The following is a 22,795-nucleotide window of genomic DNA, read 5'->3' on the forward strand; positions in this document are numbered from 1 at the left end:
ACAGCAAAAGGGTTTCAACTCAGTACTAGCAAGGACCATAGGTTAAAGGTGTTAGCTAAAAGTATTGGATACAAATGAAAACTGTTCTAACAAAGCAAATTCATAAACCAGTGAGTTTCCGCACACACACCTTTTTGTAACTGTAAGCCCTTTGGTTGATGAAGAACCAACTCTTCCTTACAATCTGCACTCTCATTAAAATGTCGCACACAGTCTTCTGAATTATGTGAGAAAATTAAGCACGGTACCAACAGAAATTCATTGCAGCTTAGAGTAACAATTTTTTGAGTCGTAACAGCTGGCAGTGCTCCAGTGGTTTCTTTAATAACATGTCATAAACATAATGGTAATTATGTTCTACTTCGAAGTTCATGTCCTTAAAGCTTTTGAATAGTCTGAATTCGGATTTTTTCTTCTTGGATCTGGGACAAAAAACAATACTGAAATGATTAAGTGCATGGCTGCAATTGGCCCAGTAGCATTAAGAGGCCTTTTAACAGCTCCAGCTTCTTGGTCCCAGGAGAAGGAAAAAAACACTATTTGAAAAGAGGAACACATACCAGACTGATACTACAGGGTCAGCGGCTGACCGCTTTGACTCTGGCTCTTTATACCATCATTGTAGCTGTGAGAAAACATCAGTAATCAGTGTAGCTCAACTCCTGCTACACATTATGGGGACATTTCTTGGCTTTGAGAAAGCAAGAACACATCCATGCCAAAATATACACCTGTAGGAAAAAAAAAAAAGAAAAAAAAAGTAGTCGACAGATAGATAAACATCCCTCTGCCTCTTGCGTTGTTACACATTCAAACAAGTCCCAACATTCACAGGCATAAATGTCTTCACACTGCCTGGAAAAACCTGTTTCTGGAGACGATATTTCATGTGCAATGGGAGGCTGTAACCGAAACCGAAATCCTGTTTTACTGTAAACACAAGCCAGTTTAACAACAAACAAACTGCAGACAGTTCACACACAGTCTAAACAAACAGTATGCTTTATATTAAGAGCTAACTGCATCTTGTGTAACTCACAAGAAATGCACATATTGCAATAGAGCTGTTTTTATGTACATTCTTTTTTTTGGGGAATGCTGTGCCTCTTTTAGTCATGGACACCTCTCAGTCAGACAGTGGCGTGGCACTATATAGACGAGGGAGATTTCTTCCTCTTCCTTGCGCTGGTAGAACAAGATTAAGAGGTATTTTGGTCTTTTTATGAAGCTGCAACCTCTATACAAGGTCAGCAGCACCGACTGTGTGCGTGTGCATATATGTGTGTGCGTTTGGGGATTTGCCGTAAGTATGCATGCATTGCAGAGCTATCCAGGGCTCTGTCTGCAATGACTGAGTGAAGTCATCCGTCATAAGAGAGGTGTTTGGCGAGGGTTATGCGCCTGTCCCAAAAAGGAAAGGGATGGGCTTCCGCTTATCAAAGAAAGAAAAAAAAAACCAAAAACCCCAGACTGAGCTCACTAAGGAAAGTGTACGTGAAGCAAGAGGGTCTAAAAGCTATAACAGTGATACATGATAGGACCCCATGTGCAACAAAAGCCACATATGTTGAGAGACCAAGTTAAGCAATTGGTTTTTAGAATTTATGATTGTGATAGTGAAAAGTAAAGGGCACACACTGAAGGGAGAAATGGCAGCAGATGAAGACGCTGCTGAGCACTTCAAGGGCACAGTTTCCTCTAGGGTCAGCCTTCTGAAACTGCCTGTAATGCAGTGCTTCTACACAGCCTTACTCATCTTAGGTAATTCCACATTGGACAACCGTCCACTGCTTGATGAGGTGTCTCAATCTGAAACACATTTCTCCAATTATTGATTCATCTCATTGTTTTTGGTGAAAGTAATATCAAGCGAACATCTGTGCACACATCGACACACAGGAAAGAGAGCACGCTTTCACGTCTTCACCGGGTCATCTGAAAGTGATTAGCCTCCTCTCCAAAGGCTTCCCCCGGTACAGTCCAGCTTCCTGGATCCAAAACTGACAGGCTCCATTACGATTTCTATTTTGATTTCCTGAAAATCTGTTCGATTCCATCTGCACCGATTAAATCACAGCTGAAGCATAATAGCCTGGCCAGCGGCATTTATTTTGGTTCAACAAATCAAGTGAATTCCAAGCCCTGAGATCACCAGAAACAGAGCTCTCATAAATAAGTGGACTCTAATCCCAGTGTGTAGACTCTGGCAGATGTTAGGTCAAAATACAGCCCTTTAGTTTATATCAAGCCCCTTATTTAATTGTAGCTGACTGTCTGGCAGATTTAATTTACTTAGTTATAATCCAAGTAAAAACACTCAAAAGTGACTTAGAGAATACAGTGCTATAGGGAGCTGTACACTTGTGTCCTCCACTCACACCTCACCGGCCTGTAGGAGAGGATGTGTGATTAAAATACAAAACAAAAAGCTGAACATGCCATTCCTGGGTGTGTGTGCAGCATTAACAAAATAACTACTTGGAGATGAATGGACACATTTATGCAATCACTTAACAGTGGCTTTAAAATAGTGGAAATATAAGCGACCAAAAACTGTCATGAGAAATGGGAAGCGCTAATGGGCCATAATGTTGCGTAACACTCATGCACTGTGTGTCTTGGGGACGGTGAAACCAGCTCGTCTCTGTTCTGACTCCTGAATGCAGCTATAGAAGCTGAAAGGCTCTTCAAGGCCCCTCGGCAAGCACCCAATCACTTCACTATAATTATACCAAATACCAGCAACTGTTCAAACGCTTTCAGTGGTAGCTTTTGATTTTTTTTTTTTTTCAGTCAGCATGCTAAAATAAACGAACAGTAAGGCAATTCTTCCTTTGAATTTGCAGATTCTGTTTGCTAGTCATTTATCAGGTCTTTCCTTGTGCTGATTGAAGCCACTGTACTATAAACTCTTTATTTACATAGCATCCAAAACATGCAGTCATATGAAAGAGAAAGTTTTCACAAGTACATACACCTCATGACTCAATAAGCCATAGAACAACATTTAGCTGCAATAAACTGAAGCAACGGTTTCCTTAAGGACTATCATTCGGTCACATCATTATAGAGGAATTATGGCCAACTCTTCTTCGCAACGTTGCTTCAGTTTACTGGATTTGCGGCCATTACTTTATACACAGCGCTCTTAAGGTCCCACTACAGCATTTCATCTAACTACAGCATCTAGATGAGGTCATGTTGTTGTTTTTTTAAAGAGAAGAGGCTTCCTCCTGTCTCAGCCATACTTATTCATATATTAGTCTTTTTCTGGTTGTACTTGCATGAACTTTAATATTTAACATGCTAACTGAGGCCTGTAGAGTCTGAGCTGAAGGTTTTAGAATTCCTCAGAGCATTGCACATGCTGACCTTTGGTGAATTTGCTTTGACTTTAACACACTGCAACAATCCTCTAAAGAGTGAACACACACTTGAATGCTCCAGACCGGCAACCTGTCAAAACGTTTTGCTTTTACGGAGTTTGTCACACTTGCATTCAGTGAATCAAAATCAATCATTTGAACTGGCTGCTACTTGACCTCTTAATTTAGATAGAAGGAGTAAAGGTTGTCCTTTTGACACGACTGTGTCCAAGAGTCTTGTTTTCTCCAAACTGACGTTGTATCTCCACACTGTATCTCAAAAATGCTTTTTAAGTTAATAAATAGTTTTGCAAGGTTGGCTGTAGGGCTGAACGATATATCGCATTTGCGATAATATCGCGACATGATCAAGTGCAATTTTCTAACCGCAAAGGCTGCGATTATACTGCGATTATATTATACAATTCATGGGCTGCATCCTCCTGAGGCCGCATTTGTAGACCGATTACGTCACAGCGACGCGCCGAAGGCTGTCCAAATTACTACCATATCCCAGAATTCATAGCGCGGCCCAGCCAAACTCCAGTTTCCAGCAATGGCGGCCGCTACTAAGTTTTAAAATTACTCATACTAATCTTTCTGGGTCACAAAATAAACTTTTAACATATTTTCAGGCGAGAAAGTAGTTGTGTAAACATCAAATATCTGCTCGGTTTATCAAGATATCCCATATTTGCAAAAGTGCTTCGACGTTTTCAGAGGCGTCTGCTACCCACCAGCTCGACAGCTAGCCAGGAGCTCGAGGGTTACTGATGCGGCCGAGAACGGCACAACTCCCGGCACATCATTTTCAGATCACCGCGGAGTTTCGCTGCTCGGGTTAAACGTAATATATAAGTCACTTAGACAACCTAAAAATGTTATTGTTGGGCTTTTTTCAGTGTTTTGTTTGTTCGTGAGTAAATCGGTTTGGCTGAGATTAAAGTTATTAGATTAGATAAAATAAAACTTTATTAATCCCCCGGGTGGGTTCCTCCTTGGTTTTCACACAGCTGACTAAACGTCAAACAGAAAACTTATTAAACAGAAGTATGAGACAGTCGAGAATTTACACCAGTGTCTGGTTATATTTTAGATAGCAAGAAGCAGACGGCCGAGTTTATTAAACTCCACCGAGACAGCGGTGACGCTAATCAGAACTAGACCGTCCAATTTCACGCCTTTAAATTTTAAAGGCGTGTTTGTGTGTGTGTTTATACAATTGCTATTATGTTTGCACTTTATGTGTAATGTTACTGACTGCAGAGATCAGTAAGATGTGTGTATTTTTTATTTATTAGTTTTATTTATTTAATATTATTTTTTAATTGAATGACTGTCTAGTAGTTCACAGATGTCGAAAAACTGAGTGTGGTAAAGCCACTGATTTTGTTTATGTATATTTCTGCAATCTGCACATTGTACTGACTTTCATTTTAATGTTTACACCAGGGTTCCTTGTCAGCACTTTATGCTCAGATGTTTGTAAGCTAAAAATAAACTATTGTGTATGTTCAAATATACTGTTGTGATTGAAGAAGTTAAATAAAAATGTCAGTCATCAATTCATGCATCACCTCATGTCATCATAACAGAGGTCTGTCTTCCAGGAAAGAACAGTTTAAAATTAATGTAATATAGTATTGGCCATACTATATGATGTATTGCTTGTCTTTGTTTAATAATACAGAAGACAAATACCTTAAAAAAATAATCGCATATCGCATCGCAATCTTGGGGCAAAAAAATCGCAATTAGATTATTTTCCATAATCGTTCAGCCCTAGTTGGCTGCAAACATGCATGCAAATGGGAATTGTTTGGCTGCTATGAAATAAAAGGGTGACTCAAGTACAAAGATCTGTACTATCAAGTTACACTACAACTATACTCTGAGACTGTTATGTTTAGCAGTTTAATAATTTGTATTTCAAATACAGCAGTACAGAAAAATAATTTAAATATAGCAATTTCTGCTATTTTTATGACCTTTACGACCACAAATTTTGATTTATTTATTCTTTTTTTTTCTTTTTAAACTTAAAGGACGGGTGGATTATGGATAGATTTATCACTTGCCCGAGAGCTAGCAACCTCAGTATCAAACTGGTTATGACATAGAAGCAAAGACAATGTACCTAGTTAGGAATGAGTAAGGTTACCTCAGATCTTGCACAGGCCTCTCTAGCCTTGCATCGTTTTACCCAAAAAGGTATTAACATGGGCCTAAATGTCCTCTTGACCGGAACGTAAGTTTTAAGCTTCAGCAATTTCCATAACAGGAAAACTTGGGACGGCGTCCACAGCCTTGCGAAATCATAATGCGACTGTAATCAGGTTTAAATGTCCAGTCCCTTGAAAAAAAGGATCACTTTTCGTTCGATTTGTTCAGGTTTTCATCACACAGACAGCAACTGCTGAAGAAAACAGAAAGAAAAGCGCGACAAGCTGAAGTATGATTCATGATTTCAGTCTAATTCTGCCAAAAGAATTCACCTCAAGGAACTTACCGAATGTTTATAATATGGAGACATTTAGCATTTCTTTTTGCTTTCCTCTCTCACTGTCTGCCTTTTGCCTTTGGCTGCAAACTGACTTTTGACAGATGACTTTGCATATTGTTATTATCATGCTGAATTTCAAGTTTATTGTTTTTGGAGGATTTGGCTGTAAGCAGCAGACCAGAACCCCAATGTATTAGCACAACATCCATTTGCAGTACTTCAGGGTAATAAGAACCCTGAGGCCTATCGCGTGTCTTCATCAATCAAAATTAACAAAGAGTTTAGTTCTGCTCCCTTATGAAGCCCCTTTGAAAAAGGTAGGACCACATCACGACTGGATACAGTATAAAAACTGAATTAAAAGTTTTACTTGTATGCTATTACAGAAACCACTTTGGGCATCATTTTATGATACTGAATCTTTTTTTAAATCAGCCCCACTGACCCAATCCTGCGTGCACTTGTTTCCGACTGCACTTATCAGATCTGCCTCTATATTTATAACATATTAATCCACAAATCAAACCTTGTGAAAGGCCACATAATCTGTGTTGACAAGAGAAACAATAGGTGAGATCTGTAGCAAGTGAACATAAGTATGTGGCATACGGAGCGAGCACAGACAAAAATAGACACAAAGAAAGGAAAGTACAGCACAATCAGGTTTCGTCAAACATGTTTGTGCAGCACCGAGCTTTTCATCGTGTGCAGTTTATCTCTCTTGATAAAACAGGTATGAGTCAAAGGCAACTGCAAACTGTTTCGCTTTTATTTGAGTAACATGAAAGTAACACAATAACAAGAGTAAAGAATTGCTATGGACACATGATGAAATACTGTAAATCTGTTCAGCGACAAATTTGAAATGGGACTAAGAGTCTCTGCGGCCCTTGGGGAAAATTTGATAAAGTGATCATTTAAAGAATCTGGGTTGCAGTCTCACAGGCAATTGCTCAATTATTTTGTCGATATTGTTTCATATAATCAAATTCTCAGTAATCGGTCCACCGTTTTAATAATAATAAGAAGAGCTACCTCGATAGCCTTCCAGGGTTGATCCGTGGAAAACATGGAGATGTTTTGATAACACTCCATGTTTTCACAGCACTGCCAAAAATAACAGACACTACTATGTTTAATGTCCTTAATGTTTACATTTACTGAATGTTTATCTTCTCCAAACTAACTGACACAGTGACGCTGTTGTAAACTTTAAGCTTAGGCCTCAATTACACAGATGTAGAGACTAGTCTGTGACTCTCTTGCAACAAAAATGTGTATTCTCAGACTGAAGAGTCGTTGTTCCAGCCTGCTGGCTGTCACTAGTTAAATTTGGTGGCAAAGATGGTGCTGCACTAAGACATCCTGGTGATCGCTTTTGTCACTAGCAAACTGGTCGCTTGCAGTTTGCATGAAACTTGTCTGCAAACACTTGCCAACTAAAGTAACTACAGTAAAAGTTGCTCGTTTGGAAAAGTGTAGGATTCAGCAACATGATACATTTTCTACTAAGGTGCAGATAAGCTGGCATCTTCCATGCAAACTAAAGGCAACTGTGGCATTCTGCTAGGAAACAAAAACAATTGCAACAGGGTTTTTAATGCCACACTTTTTGGAACCACTTTCAGCTAGCAAATGTCAGCAACATCCAGCAACTGCTTGTTAACCAGTTGGAGAATACACATTGTTCCTTAGTGACCAGTGTGCTAGGGGGTTGCTAACTGGTCTCTAGGCCTGCGTGACAAGAGGCAACCACTTGCCAATGATTTGAGGAATACACATTTTTCCATGGACTATGGTAGGGTCACCCTCCATTCTTTAGGTGTGTGTGACTAAGAATTTAGCAGTCATCTATCATCTAAACCCTGTAAGCCAACTTGTCTAAGTTAGACTGTTCTGACAACTGTTTAGTGCTTGATGTTTCCATATTTGACTTGGCATATTTCAGTATGTGTGGTCCAATTCAGCCACAGCTTCACCAGCTCCAGCGGCAGCCAACAGCAGCAGCTGCACCCAGACAAGCTGGATGTGAAACCTCTTCCATCATTAAAATGGAAAAATATGATGATGAGAGCTGTGGAGTTTATTGCTTTGGACTTGAGGCCCGTCAGTGTTAATCTTCAATATTTCTCGAGTAGGGATAAATTATATGATTACAGGGAGGTGCATGCTTGTCAGCTCCGAGTCACTTTATAATAAAATAACTAGCTTAAAAATTGTTTAAACATACAGCCAATGCTAACTTTTTTGTGTTCTTTATGTTTATTAATATTAGCTCTTTTGGCAAATAGCTGGTTTGATGGCGCTGATTTAAAGGATAGTGATGTCTAATTTCTCATTTTATAGACTGAAACAATTAGGAATTAAAATAGTCGAAAGATGAATCATAATAAAGATAACCAACATTTCAGTAGCAGCAGCCATAAGGTAAATGAAGATTGCAGTTGTTGTCAGATTTGCACTCCAAACTAATCTGGACTGGCAGGAAAAAGAGTGCAAACTGGGTATCTTTTTATTATGGAGTAGGAGAGTGACTTGTGCTAATTTTAAGTGATCACAATTCCCAGTCCACAATAAAATAGTTCAGATCTCTGTATAATGCACAGTCTAATGATCTACCAGGTGAAAACACAAGAAATGACTAAAGCAATACAGATTTATCCTTATTGTGGACAACTTTAAAAAAACATTCTCTCCACTGTTAAGTGAAGCTGCCAAAGCCATGCATGGATACTTGCAACTACTACGGATATTCTATGCAGCATGCATTTTAAAAAAAAGGAACCTTTCCTGTGTTTCATCAGGTGTAAATGTTAGGGATGTCCCTGAAGACGCTAGTAAGCATGAAAAGCAAATAGCAGGAGTTTTCCCCACCATGAAGCTCTACAGTCTAATGTGTCGCAATGCCGTGTATGGAAATGATTGATGTCAGCAGTTCCCTCTTAATCACCTGAGAGGTACGCAGCCTCTTGACAGTCTGGCAGTCATTTTGGATTCTTCTCTAATGACTAGAGGACAGGTTGCAGATGATGTTAGCTGATGCCGGCCTCACGGATCACTACCATTCTGTCAGTGATTAAGTGACTCATCTACCTCTAGTAAACAAACCCCCAGTAAAGCATCTTGCATCTATCAAAAGATGCCTTTGACTCTGTCGGCTTATCTAACTTGGAAAAAATCCATCATACCTGTACAAAACCGAGGATGCTGTGTGGTCTCTTGGGATACGTCCCATAAACAAACAGATTCTGCTAAGACTGCAGCTATATAGGTGTAAAGGGAGCATTCGGATCCCCCATTACATTTTTTTTTACCACAAAACGGTGTACCATTTCCCTTTTCAGATATTTATGACCTGGTTTCTGTAGCTTGACAAGTTGCCTATAAGTTAGCAAGTAAGAAAAGAAAACTAACACTTTTTGATTTCATATTAGTGGGGGGGGGGGTATTAAAAAGGTTTACGTAAAGCCAGGCTTTTGGTTATACTGCTAGGGGAAACATAGTAAACAGAGACCTTTTTATGAAAACACAGCTGAGAAAACTGAGCTTTAAAACCAGTTATACTGCTTGGGACATATTATACACTTGAGGAAATCTTTTGTCAATCTTACTAAGGGCTAAAGTGGTAGTGTCGTGCATCCTCAACAGCACAGTCCGTTCTGTACAAAGCCCAAGCAATGCACTTTAGTCTTTATTGATAGCTGTGTGAGTAGGACAAGTGTGGTGATGTAACAGATCTTTCTTAAATTGCATGGGCAGCATTGTTGGTCTGGACAACCCCCGAGGCTCAGTTTGATTTCAGCAGATTAATTTAGGTTCCTCTCTTACGTAACGCCATCTCAGCTTTCAAGCAGTCTCACTGATCTCAGGATCACCTTTGGCTTCTTGCATGGGTGGCTAGCTACTGAACTGCACTCCCATGATAAGAGTGGAAACAACACTGCACTGGAAAAGATCCTTGAACATCAGAATAAGACCTGAGAGCAGTTAAGCTGTTTGACAGCAGACCGCATTAAGAGGCAGCGCAAGTGAAATGGTGATGACGGATAGCAGCTTGGTTGAATCCCTTAATATAGCATGTTTTGGTTGTAAAAGATCAAATGGACACAAAGGTATGAGAACGATGCAGAGCATGCGTTTGATGCGGATAAGCCACTGGCTAAAGAAAACAACAAAGTTTTGACTGCGTCTCCTCAGGGGAGGTTGCAGCCACTGAATGAAAAACATCTATTGAAAAATGACTCGGATAATTATAAAACTTCATCATGCGTTCAGAATAAATTCAGATTTTTAAGAAATATTCACCCTGGAAGGGATCACAGAAAATATTTGTGCAGGAAAAGACAATCAAACCATCACCTTTTAACAGGGTAGTAATACTCAGGTGGCACTTTGCAGAAGTAACAGTTGTGATGCTGATGTGTGCAGGAACATTATTATGATTAATCCATTAAATATTAAAGACATGGATTCTTTTTACATAAAGGATGAAATCAGATCACAGCGAGCTCACTATGTGTGTCTCAAAGTGAATGGAGGGCAGTGTCTGCCGTGTCAGCTGAGGAATGAGGTAATAAGACAAGACTGGTTCGGCTTACAGGAATAGACATAAAATGTTACGAGAAGTGAAATCTGTTATCATACCATAGATTTTCTTAAGCTGAAAGTGAAACAAAGAAGACATGTTTAAAAATGGACTAAAACAGACTTCTGATATGCTGAATCTCATATATCTATTAATGTAAATAAATACCAACTAAATACCAAAAGCTGACATTTTTCTAAATGAATCAAGCTCCGGTCTCTGATGCGGCCTTCGGTTTTTAAACATAAAAGTCTGTTTACAGTGCTTAGGAAATGCATTTGGGAGAAAATCTTGATGAAATCATCTGCGGCTCTGAGGGAGGTGCATGAAATCTGATAAATTGCTTCCAAAGATGTCACCTTAATCAGGAATTGGTTGGATATGAAGACTCTCAGCTTATAATGTAAATTAAATCTCATGTTCGGGAAGAAGTGAACATAACAGCCGTCATCAGTGCTGGAGATTAGCATCTTGAGGCCACATCAGGCACCTGCAGCGAAACCTCTGACTGAAATGTCTTGGAGTGAGTTGTTTGGCTGAGTAGAAACGATTTTGCAACGGTCCTAAATTTGAGTGGAGTGGAGTACTCCCTCTGTACTAAAGTAGTCCTATGTAAACTTAGTGGTGAAGCCCTTTAACACTCCTGAAGCACATTATCTAATCAGTGATGCACATTATTATTATTATTATTATTATTATCATCATCATCATCATCATCATCATCATCATCATCATGAGTAAACAATTGATCGCATCTTATTCTGCCTTTTTTTCTTTTTAAACTGTCCTGCACATTTATCTCAAAAGCCAAATCAAGGTCACCCAACCAAGCCTTTCTCCACACTCCGTGGAGTCTATTCACAGCTCCTCGTACAATTTGTCTTCTGTTAAAAAAAAAAAAATAAAATAAAAAACTGCTGGCGATCTATAATTCCCACCTGGGAAGATTGTGTAAGCCCACAACAGGTGAAATTTGGCTCAGCTTTTAAGCATCATTAAGAATCAAAAAGCAGCCTTCTGTTAAAGGAAATTGCATGCCAGTTTGCAACACCAGACTTTGATGTGTCTGCCCATATTTCAGGCTAAGTGTTTGCTGAACTGCAGCCAACCCCTGAGACAATACTGGCCTTTTGAGATATACCATGCTCTTGAGCAGTGACGTTCTCAGGCTATAGAGGAAAGCTGATAGCCAAGTGATCCTTTAGCTGACTGAGGGCTGAGGCTTTTCGGTTTAAGCCATCAATGTGAGGATAAAAGTGATCAATATGGAAAAACTAGAGTAGAAACTGTGGGATTTATGGCTGCTGGCCTCATTCACATTATACACAGGCATAGATTGCGTAAAGTATGATCTCACATTCCAGAAAACCCCAGATTTAATTGTAATTGTAAAACGGAAAAATTCTCTTATTATACCAATGGGACTTTCATTTAAACATATGAATCCGAGTTTGGGTTGAAGGCAAGTTGTCTGCATGTCAAACGAAGTCAAACTCAGACTTGGATCCACAGAGTGAGACATTCCACTGATTTGATTGTCTTGGAAAAACACCCCAAACATCTCATTACCTGACATCATCCCTACTGTCGTCTATCCTGTTGGGATGAACACCACACCACATTGCTCTTGTGAAAGAACAAGAGCAATGTGCTGGTCAGCACCATGAGGCCAGTGAACCCCAGATAGCTACACTCTGGCGCTGGATACCAAACAGCCCATCACGAGATAGCACGCTTCTCGCTGTCAACCACACCACAAGAAATAAGGTTAAATGGCACTATCTACACAATATGGGAGCCTCTTCTATTTTTATTACTGGTGCTGACAGCCTCTTTTGTTTAGAGGGAGAGGCAGTGCGGTTCTTGGAAATGGTTATAAATAAGTACTGAGGCAACCACAAGGATTCCTATTTGTCCATTTGCATTGTTTTCAAAAGCTGGCTTGGTTATGATGTGTTTCATAAATACAACACAATCACCAATCCAAACACACTTGAGATGGTTTAGATTGATGAAACACTGCTGTTAATAATTGGGACGGACCGGTTTGCTTCACATTTCTTTGATGTAATGACCCTTTAAGCAGCACGGCAGAATTGTAAGAAAAGATTTCAGACATTTTGAAATTCTCCCTTCAGGGAAATTTCTTTGATACTAACGGCCATGCTAACTATACAATCTGCCTAATCTCCCACCATCTTTTTCCACTGAGCCATTTGGCCGGTGTGGGAAAAGCAGTGCAGCTGTATGTAACATCACCTTTTAATCACTTGATGAAAAAGCAGCAGATGCAGAGTGTTTTTCCAGTGGCAAAGCATTACACCAAGAACACAGAGTCTGCAGCAATGCTATCAACTCTGTAAGTGTCTACCCAGGCAGAGAGGTGCTGTGAGATAACTTCTAGCTGATGTTTAACAGTATAATGTTTACCATTTCAGCTTAGCCTCCTTAATGGGTCTCATGAGCTAATGCAAGATCATTACAACAGCTGTAAATAGAGCACAAATCAAACTTAGAACTGGCAGGAATATGAGTAGTTTTAAAGGTTTTTGGGAGTAAATAAAATATTTGAGATAATAAAACGTAGACCTGCCTCTGAATGCATGACTCACCTAGCAGTTGGACCCCCCTAGTGAGGCCATAGACGTCTATGAGAGCCCAGAGGGGTTCTGAGACATGTACCCCACTGAAGAACAGTATGGGGCTGGAGTCGTTGATTCGATAGAACACCCGGCCCTTCTTATCTACCCAAAACGAGATGACGTTTCCCTCATTGGAGAGCTCCTCTGGAAGTGCTTTTGCCCAGAAGCCACTTTGGGAGACCAGGTCAGGGCAGGCATACTTGGGCAGGGTGTCTGGATTGATCCTTGATGGGTCTTTGGATGTAAAACCAAGACGTAGAGCACCACTCCAGCAGCACTGCTTTTTAGTGATCTGGAGAGAACATATTTTAAATCAATGAAGATAATTTAATTAAGATAAATATGCAAGATAAAATATGAGCTAAAAAGAATAAAGCCAAATTTGGGCCGGCATAGTTTCTGCTGAGTTGCAGTGATACTACCTGCACTGCACTGTGATTAATTCATGACATTCAAAGCTTGCATTTGGGTAATTTTTTACCTCCACCCAGTCATAATTATAGCTGCAATTACCTTTAAAGTGGTATGACTGTGTTTTGTCAGTGCCAAGAGCAGCTAGTCCTAGATTATTGTGAAATGTGACTTCTTTATGTAAATGGATACAATCCAAAATGTTTTGCCTGATAGATCGGAGCATGTTAGCACCATGACAAATGGCCTATGGGAACCATTAGAATGGCAGAAACATGTACTGGGCATTAAAGGCATATACTATAAGAGCATTAAGATTAAAATATTGTCCAAAAATATCTAGAGTCTACAGACACATATGCACTTGTTGTGCAGTGTCGCTTTGAGTTTAAGAATGTCACCATGGTAAAAATGTCTAACTGATGATAATCATGTCCAACAGCTTATCTTCTAGCATGCCAACAGCTGATGATTACACCACTGTCCCAATTGCAAGCCAGTATACCAATTAAAACTGGTAAGGCTTAAATTAACCACTATGGCTGTTAATGTGTTTGAAAGATGGATATAACAATGGTGACATCACCCATTGTTTAGTGAAGTCTCATGGTGAAGCCTCAGCAGCACGTGGAAGACATTACAGAGAAAGTGAGTGATACCATGCTACTCAATACTCACATGTGACTGGCAAGTCATTGGCCCATGAGTGTACTCATAATTTACAAAATTTACTTCAGGTTTTATTCTGTTTGTTCTGAAACTAGCACTTGTTCCAATACAATCATCCGGAAAGTGGAGGCTGTTTACTACAGGAATAATTTGTACTACCAGAGGCACTTCCACCTTGGCTTCACTTTTCAGAACAACAAGAAGCAACATCCATGTCTTGTCTATTCCTCAAGCCATCAAATTTCTAAACATGGGCAACACATGGCCTGCCCAGGTGGTTTAGCCAAAACAACCTCAAGGTGCAATGAAAGTGTCCCTACGTATTGAAAAAGATGTGTTTGCTCCATGTTGGTGTATGGAAATGTGATTGCAAAAGAATTTCCCGGCAAATAAACCTTATTAACGTTATCGCTCACATGTGGTCCACAATGCTGACATAGAGGGAGCTGTAGCCGATGGTTGTCTGCTTGAACTCTCCTGCACTAATTCAATTCACTGAAGTGGACCTCTCAACCATGTTTGTGCTGTTTGTGCCTCTTGGAGCATTTTGAAAGAAACTATCTGCGAAATAATATGGCCCGCTGCATGGCGAAGCCTGTCTAAGCAAAGCTAACATCGAGGCTTTGAAATGTGGCTACATCAATCATTTACATAGAGTTACTGAGGTTATTTTTACTTATCTTGAGGAATTTAATTTGGTTTGGCTGGATGAGTGCTTAAGAAAATAGATGGACGGATGGGCTTCTATGTCTGTAAGTTTCATGCCAATTTATCCAATAGTTGAGATATTTCAGTCTGAACAAACAGACAGCACAACATTCCCATCATAGTGCCAAACCACTAGCAGGGCTAAAAAAACAACTTATCACTTTCAAGATTGGTTACCTCGGTATGTTTATCACCTGCAAACGATTTTTGTCTTATTTCGAAGCACTATTTACTTTGCATTTACTGTGCCAGATAACAGTGTTCCTCACATGGCAGTGCTTGCCCTACTCTCTCACATTCGAGACATAGATGGCCTGATAGGTGAAGTGGAAACTTGTTCTAAGCTGCTGCCGCTTTGGCCCACACAAGAGCACAGAGAGGAAAGAGAGAAAATGAAAACAGGAGAGTGAAGAGCTGGGATGAAGAAAGGGAGGCAGACAGGCAGGGAGAAGAAAATGAAAACATGCTAACAGAATTAGAGGGACAGAGATAAAAGAGGACTACTTTTCATCACACTCACAATTTGGATCTTCTCAGTAATTGACTGTAATAATATCAGAAAGTACAAGATGTGCTAATCTATGGTTTTGTAAAGTAACTTTTTTGTTACAGGAAATTATGAAAATGACAACCAGTTGTGCTCTAGTTCTGGTGTCGGACTTTGGACTCATTGTGCAATAGGTCAATTTTTAACCCAGTCATTTTCTGTGTGTAGCATACCGGGGCTCCAATAGTAATTATCCCTGTGAATACAAATGACATTCGAATAGTGCATCGTTTACCTTCAGTCGAACCTGCTCATATACAGCGATAGGTCTGTTGCTGAAGGTGATGGCATTGCAGAAGCTGGCCTGTCTCTTGACAGTTCTCTGAGACATGTCCATGACGATCTGCGAGCCCTTGGTGCTTGGGTGGAAGAGCAGAGGGAAGGAGGACAAATTTCCACATGGCTGGATGGGAAGGCAGCGCTTGGGCTTGTGGTGATATCGGTGAGGTCCTGCTGGAAACGGTCCATTTAGGGAATCTATGTGAAGAATGAGAAGCATAAGAGTTGGTTATTTTGGTCAAGGGTTGAGGGGGAGTTAATTTTCTTGGGGTGCAATTTACAGTAAAATACCCAAATATTAGATTACATTTGACTGCAGTATTGAATCAGGCTGTCTGTACCACTGCAGGACCACACTGGCTGGTTCATTCTCCTGAATTATCCAATTTGGTAACAAAAGCACTCAGAGAACCCAACTTTCCCCAAAGGGCAAGGGCTATAGTTGTATAGTGTTGTATTGAGAAAATAAAAAGCGTGTTGTATAGCTCTCTCCATGCCCTTTTTCCATGCCCATATATATGATATATGATATTTTGCAAGGTCAACTTGCAACAATGACGGTCAAGTCAAATGCTTATCCAATTTTGGTACTCCAAGGCCTAGTATATTGTTGTAGAGTTTAAAGATGATCCATAAAAAGAAATCATGGGTAACATAACGTTTGGACTGATTTTCACATTTGGTGTGACCTTGACCCAATTTTCGCAAAAACTAAATCAGCTTGAGTTCTTGTTGGTAACTACCGTCACGAAAAATTTGAAAATGAAATCTTAAAAACTTTGGATGCTAGACTGCTAACAAAGAGACAGACAGATAGACAAACAGAAGCAATTACATTTATTTAAGCAATTTAAAGCATAAGTCTGTTTCCATCTTCTCACGGTAGCACAGTAATAGCACCTGTATTGTAAATTAGAAGCTAAATGTCCTTGGATTTAAAAAACAAAACAAAACAACAACAACAACAAAAAAAAAAAAACACAAACCCAACAGCACAAAGACAGACCTGCTCTCCTGGCACCGTAATTTAGGAGAACAATGCAGCTGCGAGAAGTCTGTGCAAAACACTCTCATTTCAGTAAATGGTCATTTCCGGTAACACCGAAATCTCACTTTTGTTATTCTACATCTTTCAAGATAATCATCTGATTTGTGCTGCATTTGGTTTTCTTTTTTTTCTGTGGAAAACTTTTTGTTTGATAATCAGCAGAAAGCGGTAAAGGAAGCAGAAGGAGGCGGAGGACAAAGAAAAAAAAAAAAGATCAACTTACACACAAATAAGACCACAATTAGCCAAGGAGAAAATGACCTTTGGGATCTTACGGGAGTTCTTGATGCGTGTATGTTCAGCTGGCCAATACAGTATATTCAAAGCTACACTAATAATAGTGAGGAATGGCTGTTAACATGTTATTTCCAGTTACGGCTCGTGGTTTAATGAGCATATATCAATCTTATCATAAGTCTTTATGTCTGAAAGTCACGTACACGCGACGCTACAAAATCAGTGGTGCAAAATGTGAGGCATTTATTGTGATTTGTAAGTCAGAGGAAGTGGTAAAAAAAAAAAAAAAAACTCCACAGGTACACAGTGAGTCACACCATGCACCCGGGTTTCTAGATTTTTTCCCATGTGAAAATGTGAACAACTTGTCCCACTTACAGTAACTCATAAAAGAGAACCAGCTTTTTTTTTCCCCCCCCAAACGTCCAATCTCAAAGCCTTCATAATCATGATTCACACGGACTCCCTCTCATTTGGATCCACTCTCCCCATTCTCATTTCCTACATTCCTCTTCAAAAGGACCACACCAAGGTCACTGTGGTTTTAATGGAGGAGGTGTTTTCTCACAAACTTTGGCTCACTCAAAACCCAACTTTTTATTCTACTGATAACACAAATAACTTTTATCTCACGACACGGTTTGATACAGATTTTATTCCATAAAACGCCGACCTCGTCTACAGCAGCATTTCAGGGTTTTAAAATACCATCGAGCACGAAGTGTGAACAAAATAAATAATTTAAGCCTCATTAACGCTTCTTCATCCTCGGGAACTGGTTGCATTTTCGCACCTAAACTTGGAAGACTGTGTATGAGCAGCTTGTGTTTGTCTGCAAGAGGAGAATGTGAGCCACTGCTGAAAGACAGCTATTTTTGCTCTCCTTTAATTGACCTTGGAAGGTCAAGAGGTATATAATGCACCACAGAGACAAATCAGTTAGGACTGCCAGGATTGGAGACGAGTCGCCATGTGACTTCTGAGGCCAGGTTTAATAGAACATCACAGCGTTCTAATTTTAGGGCAGAGACAGAGATTTGAGCAGTAGATGAAGACATGATTTATATTAAAAAAATAAAATAAAATCTAAAAAACTTGTCATAGTCAACCCTGAAAAATAATTACAAATGCTGTCAAATGGGAATCGTTGTCACATATTTCTGTCCAGTCCTGCCCTTCAAATCACAATCAGAGAGCCTCTGCCAAGTGTTCTGTACTCAGCACAGTGTATTTAGTAAGCTTTTTGCATGCTCTTGTCAATGCTGAACAATGCTTAATTGTGCTCTGTGCACAACAGTGGTCTTAAATGAAGTCATAACAAACCCTTCAACCATATTGCATCCATGACGTCGTGTCAGACGTGATGTCTTGGGGAAAACAAAACAGCACTGCATTGTACTCCATCAAAGACCAGGCTTGAGAATAGAATAGAATATTTCCTGTTAGGGTTGAAAACAGAAGCAACACCTCACCTCACTGGCCCTGCAGACCGTGGCGTCTCTTATCCTCCACCATCTAACCAGAGAATCCAATATATTCTTTCATTTTTGCTATATTACTACCATTTCTGCTGCTGTGAAATTGAATTCTACAGACTTTCTTTTTTTTTTTTAAATCAGCTGAAGGTTTATTTCCACAACCCAGACATCCTGTCAGGGGTTTACAACTTTCAAAGGACTATATAAACTATGAAAGTCAAAAAAGTAAATAAAAGGATAAATAAAAATACCACATTTGATTTACTGTAGATGACAACTGATTAGAGCCAAAAGTGCTGATGATACAATGGTTGCTGAAGTATGTTTAAAAAGTCATGCAACCCGACGGTGACGTCAGGGTAACCACCGACCAGAGCCCTGCCACGATAAAAGAGAGGTGCCATGACAAACGTCAGATGAGCAACTTAAGGATAATGTTACTTAATGCACCACCGCACACAATGTGACTGCCTCTGCTGTCATTAATTGGAAAAGACAAACAGTGCAGAGACAATGAGTGGCCCTGGCCAGTGTCACCTGGCCTCCTACGCTCCTCTGTGTTTTATCCTGAGGCTTGGTCTTACTAAGACGCCTCAGCAGAGGCCCTAATGTGGTGTGACGTTAGTATCAAGGCATGGTGGCCCCTCAAATGCATTCTAAAGAGCTCCAGGGCACATTTAGCTTTTTCCACATATGTCATAGCTGGGGTTGTTTCAATAAGAGATAAACATTTGTGATTTAAAAGTTTTTAAACGTCTTACCAGAGAAGATGCTTTGTATGAGGCCTCTGTAAAAGGGCTGCGCCTACTTCAGGTTTGACAGGACCATCACTTGAATCTGTTTAAGTGGGTTTTGTTTCCAATGTTAGATCAATTCATTGTTTTTAAACTGCTTTATTTAAAAAACCTAAAGGAAAGCCTATTTTATTTGTCATGAGCTAACAGGTATACATGCACAGTGTTAAAGATGTATACTGGACTGTCACATGATGTAAACTTTGGGCTGGATTAGTTGTTTGCTCTAGAAAATTATGAAAACATGTCAAACAATTTCACAGCTCAAGGTGATACCTTGAAATGTCTTGTTTTTATTTTCTCAGCAACAGTCCAAAACCGTCCAAAAATGCAGTGTTCCTATTTGAAAACATCGAACTAAAGAATTTTTAAGTAAGAACAATGCATGCCAGAGTCGTCATGAAGGTTTACCAAACGGGGAGGAGTGAAGGTTGAATGATTCATGAGCCCTTAAGATGGAGGTGGGCCCTGCAATGCGACAGGGATTATTAAGGTTTACATTTTTAGGGCCCCGATTGAACACATGGCTGACAGCCAAGAACTTCTAGCTGTGCCCCTGTCTGCACCTGTATTGTGTCACACCAGTGGACCCTACAACTGAAACTGGAAAAGGGATCACATGAACTGGTTCATCTGGGTGTGCTAGAAAGCACTTGGTATATCAAAAAGTACCAAACTGCAATTGTAAACTAAAGCAAGATAATACCAATATGGAAGAGAGATGAAACCAAAAATATTATAATATGGATATGGAACGTAAAAGTTAGAAAAATAGGATGGGCAGGTTGGTGCTGATAGACAGCGTTGGAGACCTGAATAAAAAGTGAAAAGGAAGACTGTAAACTCTATATAAGTTATCACCTTCATTGTACCACCTGAACAGAAAAATGAACCCAAAAACTGTTGCTGTCCTAAAACATTTATAGCCAGAGACAGTGGAAGATCATTTGTGCTGGTATAAAATTATTTCTATCCAATTTAGTTAATCTGACTTGAGTTCACTGAAATATAATGGTCACAAATGATCAGAAATACAAGAGAATGCCAGGTTGCTATCAAATAAGGCCACACAGACTTGTGGCATTTACTGTATGTGGACTGTTTACAATAACTAGGAACCAAAAACCACAGAGCATTCAATCATCTGGCAAATCTTTGCTGATGTAAAGCAACTGAAAGCTAATCAAAACACTACATCCCACAAAAGACATAGTGTAACACTAGAACTGCATCAGTTAGGCCCCCAACAAGACGCTATTAATGGGATTCTTATAATTCAATTTACCTGATGGTTATATTTCTTTATTAGTCACTTCATGTTCTTCCATAAAATGACAGAAAAGAGCGTAAACTCATCAAAATTCCCTGCCCGTCAACCATCAGTTCATACTCAAGGTTATTAAATTTAAAATGAGTAAGCCACAGAAAATCTGCAAACCATCACATGTGAGAGGCCAGAGCCAGAGAACTTTCTACTTGGTTTACTTGGGAATTAACTGAAACAATCACATATCCAAAAGCATTATGTTTCTGGAGACTGAATAATCGATTCAAAGTATTGCTTCAGCTCTACCCTAATGCCTGATACATGAACTTTTACTGTGCCAACTTTAAATTTAAATGCTTAATCTTAATAAAACAGCACTAACGAGTTAAACGCTTAAAAAAACAAAAGACCACAGTCATCTTAAATTCATTTAGTGCTCAGCATAGTTTAATAACAGGTTTAAGAAATTTTACTAAATGCATGTTGTGTGTACTTATATCAGTGTCAGACTCCCAATAATCATTCAAAACTAAACGGGGTTCTATATGACTTTTACCACTGAACGTACACCTAAAAAGTGAAACAGAATACAAGCAAAAAGCAGAGGAAACAAGATACCCTGTACCTGCTCACTATTATAATTTCAGACACGCAGGTTCATTAAAAAGAGGCAGGAGACTCTAAAAGTGTTAGGCATCAACTAAAGGCAGAGATAAATAAATAAATAAAAAATAACAAGCAGGTGGGTAAAAAAAAAAAAAGTTGAAGGCTATTTAATCCTCTAACCAGCTCAGTTCAGTTTGTCCTGTTTGGTTTCTTTTGCTGGAAGTCGGTTAATATGTCGCAGAGGATTTTCACACTTAAAAAACACCAGTGTCTTTAATCCTAAACCAGTCGTGACTTACAAATGGTGCTTAAACTTGGCCAAAGCGGCTGTAATTTCACTTCTCCTTTATTTTAGGCTCCCAGGACGCCTACAGTTTTCATGCACACTGGCTTGAAGCTGCACAAGCCAAGCCTACAACTCGTTTATATCGTCTCCTCTTATAATATTACAGTTGTGGCGCATAATAAACAATCGGCACACGCTCTCCTGTCCGGTGACGCCAGATGCCCTTACCGTAAAAGGTATTCCTGGTGATCTGACCTCCCATGGCTGGATGCAAGGTGCGTTCACCTCTCCCTCTAACTGCGACCTGGATCCACAGTATTCACATTCAGCCTCGCGTCCTCAGCAGCGACATTATATGGACACCACACTGTTCACACACGCACAGGGGGGGAAAAAGAGTCCCGACAGTGATTCAGCGTTAGGTTGTGTCTATCCAAAGATTCATCGACATCAAGCAGCAGCTCACAGCAACTAACAGATCCAGCACGCAGTGGCTCACTTCAGTCCGCGCGGAAATTAACATAAAAGGTGGTAGTGGAGGTGGAGCTTCACAGGACTATTGACGCTGTAGTCACCAGAGCAGACTTCAAGAGCGTTAACTAGCAAGAAATAGTTATTATATTCCCAGATTATATAGACACTTAAAGCACAGTTATCTCCAGTACAGTGTTCTGTTCACATTGTACGACTGCGAGGAATCACTCATCCAACAAAGAGCTTGTTTTGTTTTTGTTTTTTAATACTTTTTATTAAACTGTAAAATTTCTAATCATTTTCATAATCATGTTGTGTCCTCGTGTTCCACAGTTCGTGTAGTGGCTACTGCTGGTGCACCACAGTATATCAAGCACGTGGCGCTCGGTTTTCCACCCCACTTGTTGCCCACCATGTGTGCTGTCCCTACTATCCTTTCATCTTCCCCCCCCAAGTAGGCAATTTACATTCCCATGGAGAAACTCACTGAATTCAATAGATGGTAAAATAAAAAATCCAAGGAAGAATATTTTCTGACAGTGTCTGATTTTTGTAGTTGTTTTGGCATAAAAATCCAGTTGTGACCTCAAGCATCCCTCTGGAGGATTAATCCACTTGATCAGCCATAAAGATATGTCACACAGCTGGAAGAAGTTCCTTCCAACAACAGGTTAAGGAGTTTATGTTCCTCTAATGGCAACATCTGTACTCAGAGCAGCATTTCAAGATTTACTTGGCAGTGTGTATGAGGATAAATAAAGACACTTTCTGATGGGTCTTGGCAGAGGAGTTGCCATGATGACCAGAGCAAGGCACTCCTGGCTTGAGGCTCAATGCGATACTGGTGCTGTGAAACAGGGAGGCCATGTAGTATATTAGGTTTATTTGAGAGCTTT

The 22,795-nt window shown here is 39.8% G+C and overlaps 1 protein-coding gene across 1 annotated transcript in view; it reads right to left on the reverse strand.

Annotated features, from left to right (window-relative positions):
* Nucleotides 1-21,951, reverse strand: part of LOC309720347 (E3 ubiquitin-protein ligase NEURL1-like) — a 36,015-nt gene extending 14,064 nt beyond the window's left edge. Inside the window, exons 1-3 of the mRNA XM_082557187.1 lie at nucleotides 21,654-21,951; nucleotides 15,666-15,907; nucleotides 13,066-13,387 (exon numbers count right to left, since the gene is read on the reverse strand). Coding sequence (XP_082413313.1) covers nucleotides 13,066-13,387; nucleotides 15,666-15,907; nucleotides 21,654-21,687 — 598 coding nt within the window. The 5' untranslated portion in view covers nucleotides 21,688-21,951. The remainder of the gene's footprint in view (nucleotides 1-13,065; nucleotides 13,388-15,665; nucleotides 15,908-21,653) is intronic.
* Nucleotides 21,952-22,795: the final 844 nt, after the last annotated feature.

Source organism: Aulonocara stuartgranti (genome assembly GCF_965226115.1).
Source record: "Aulonocara stuartgranti genome assembly, chromosome: 13".
Classification (NCBI taxonomy): Eukaryota; Metazoa; Chordata; class Actinopteri; order Cichliformes; family Cichlidae; genus Aulonocara; species Aulonocara stuartgranti.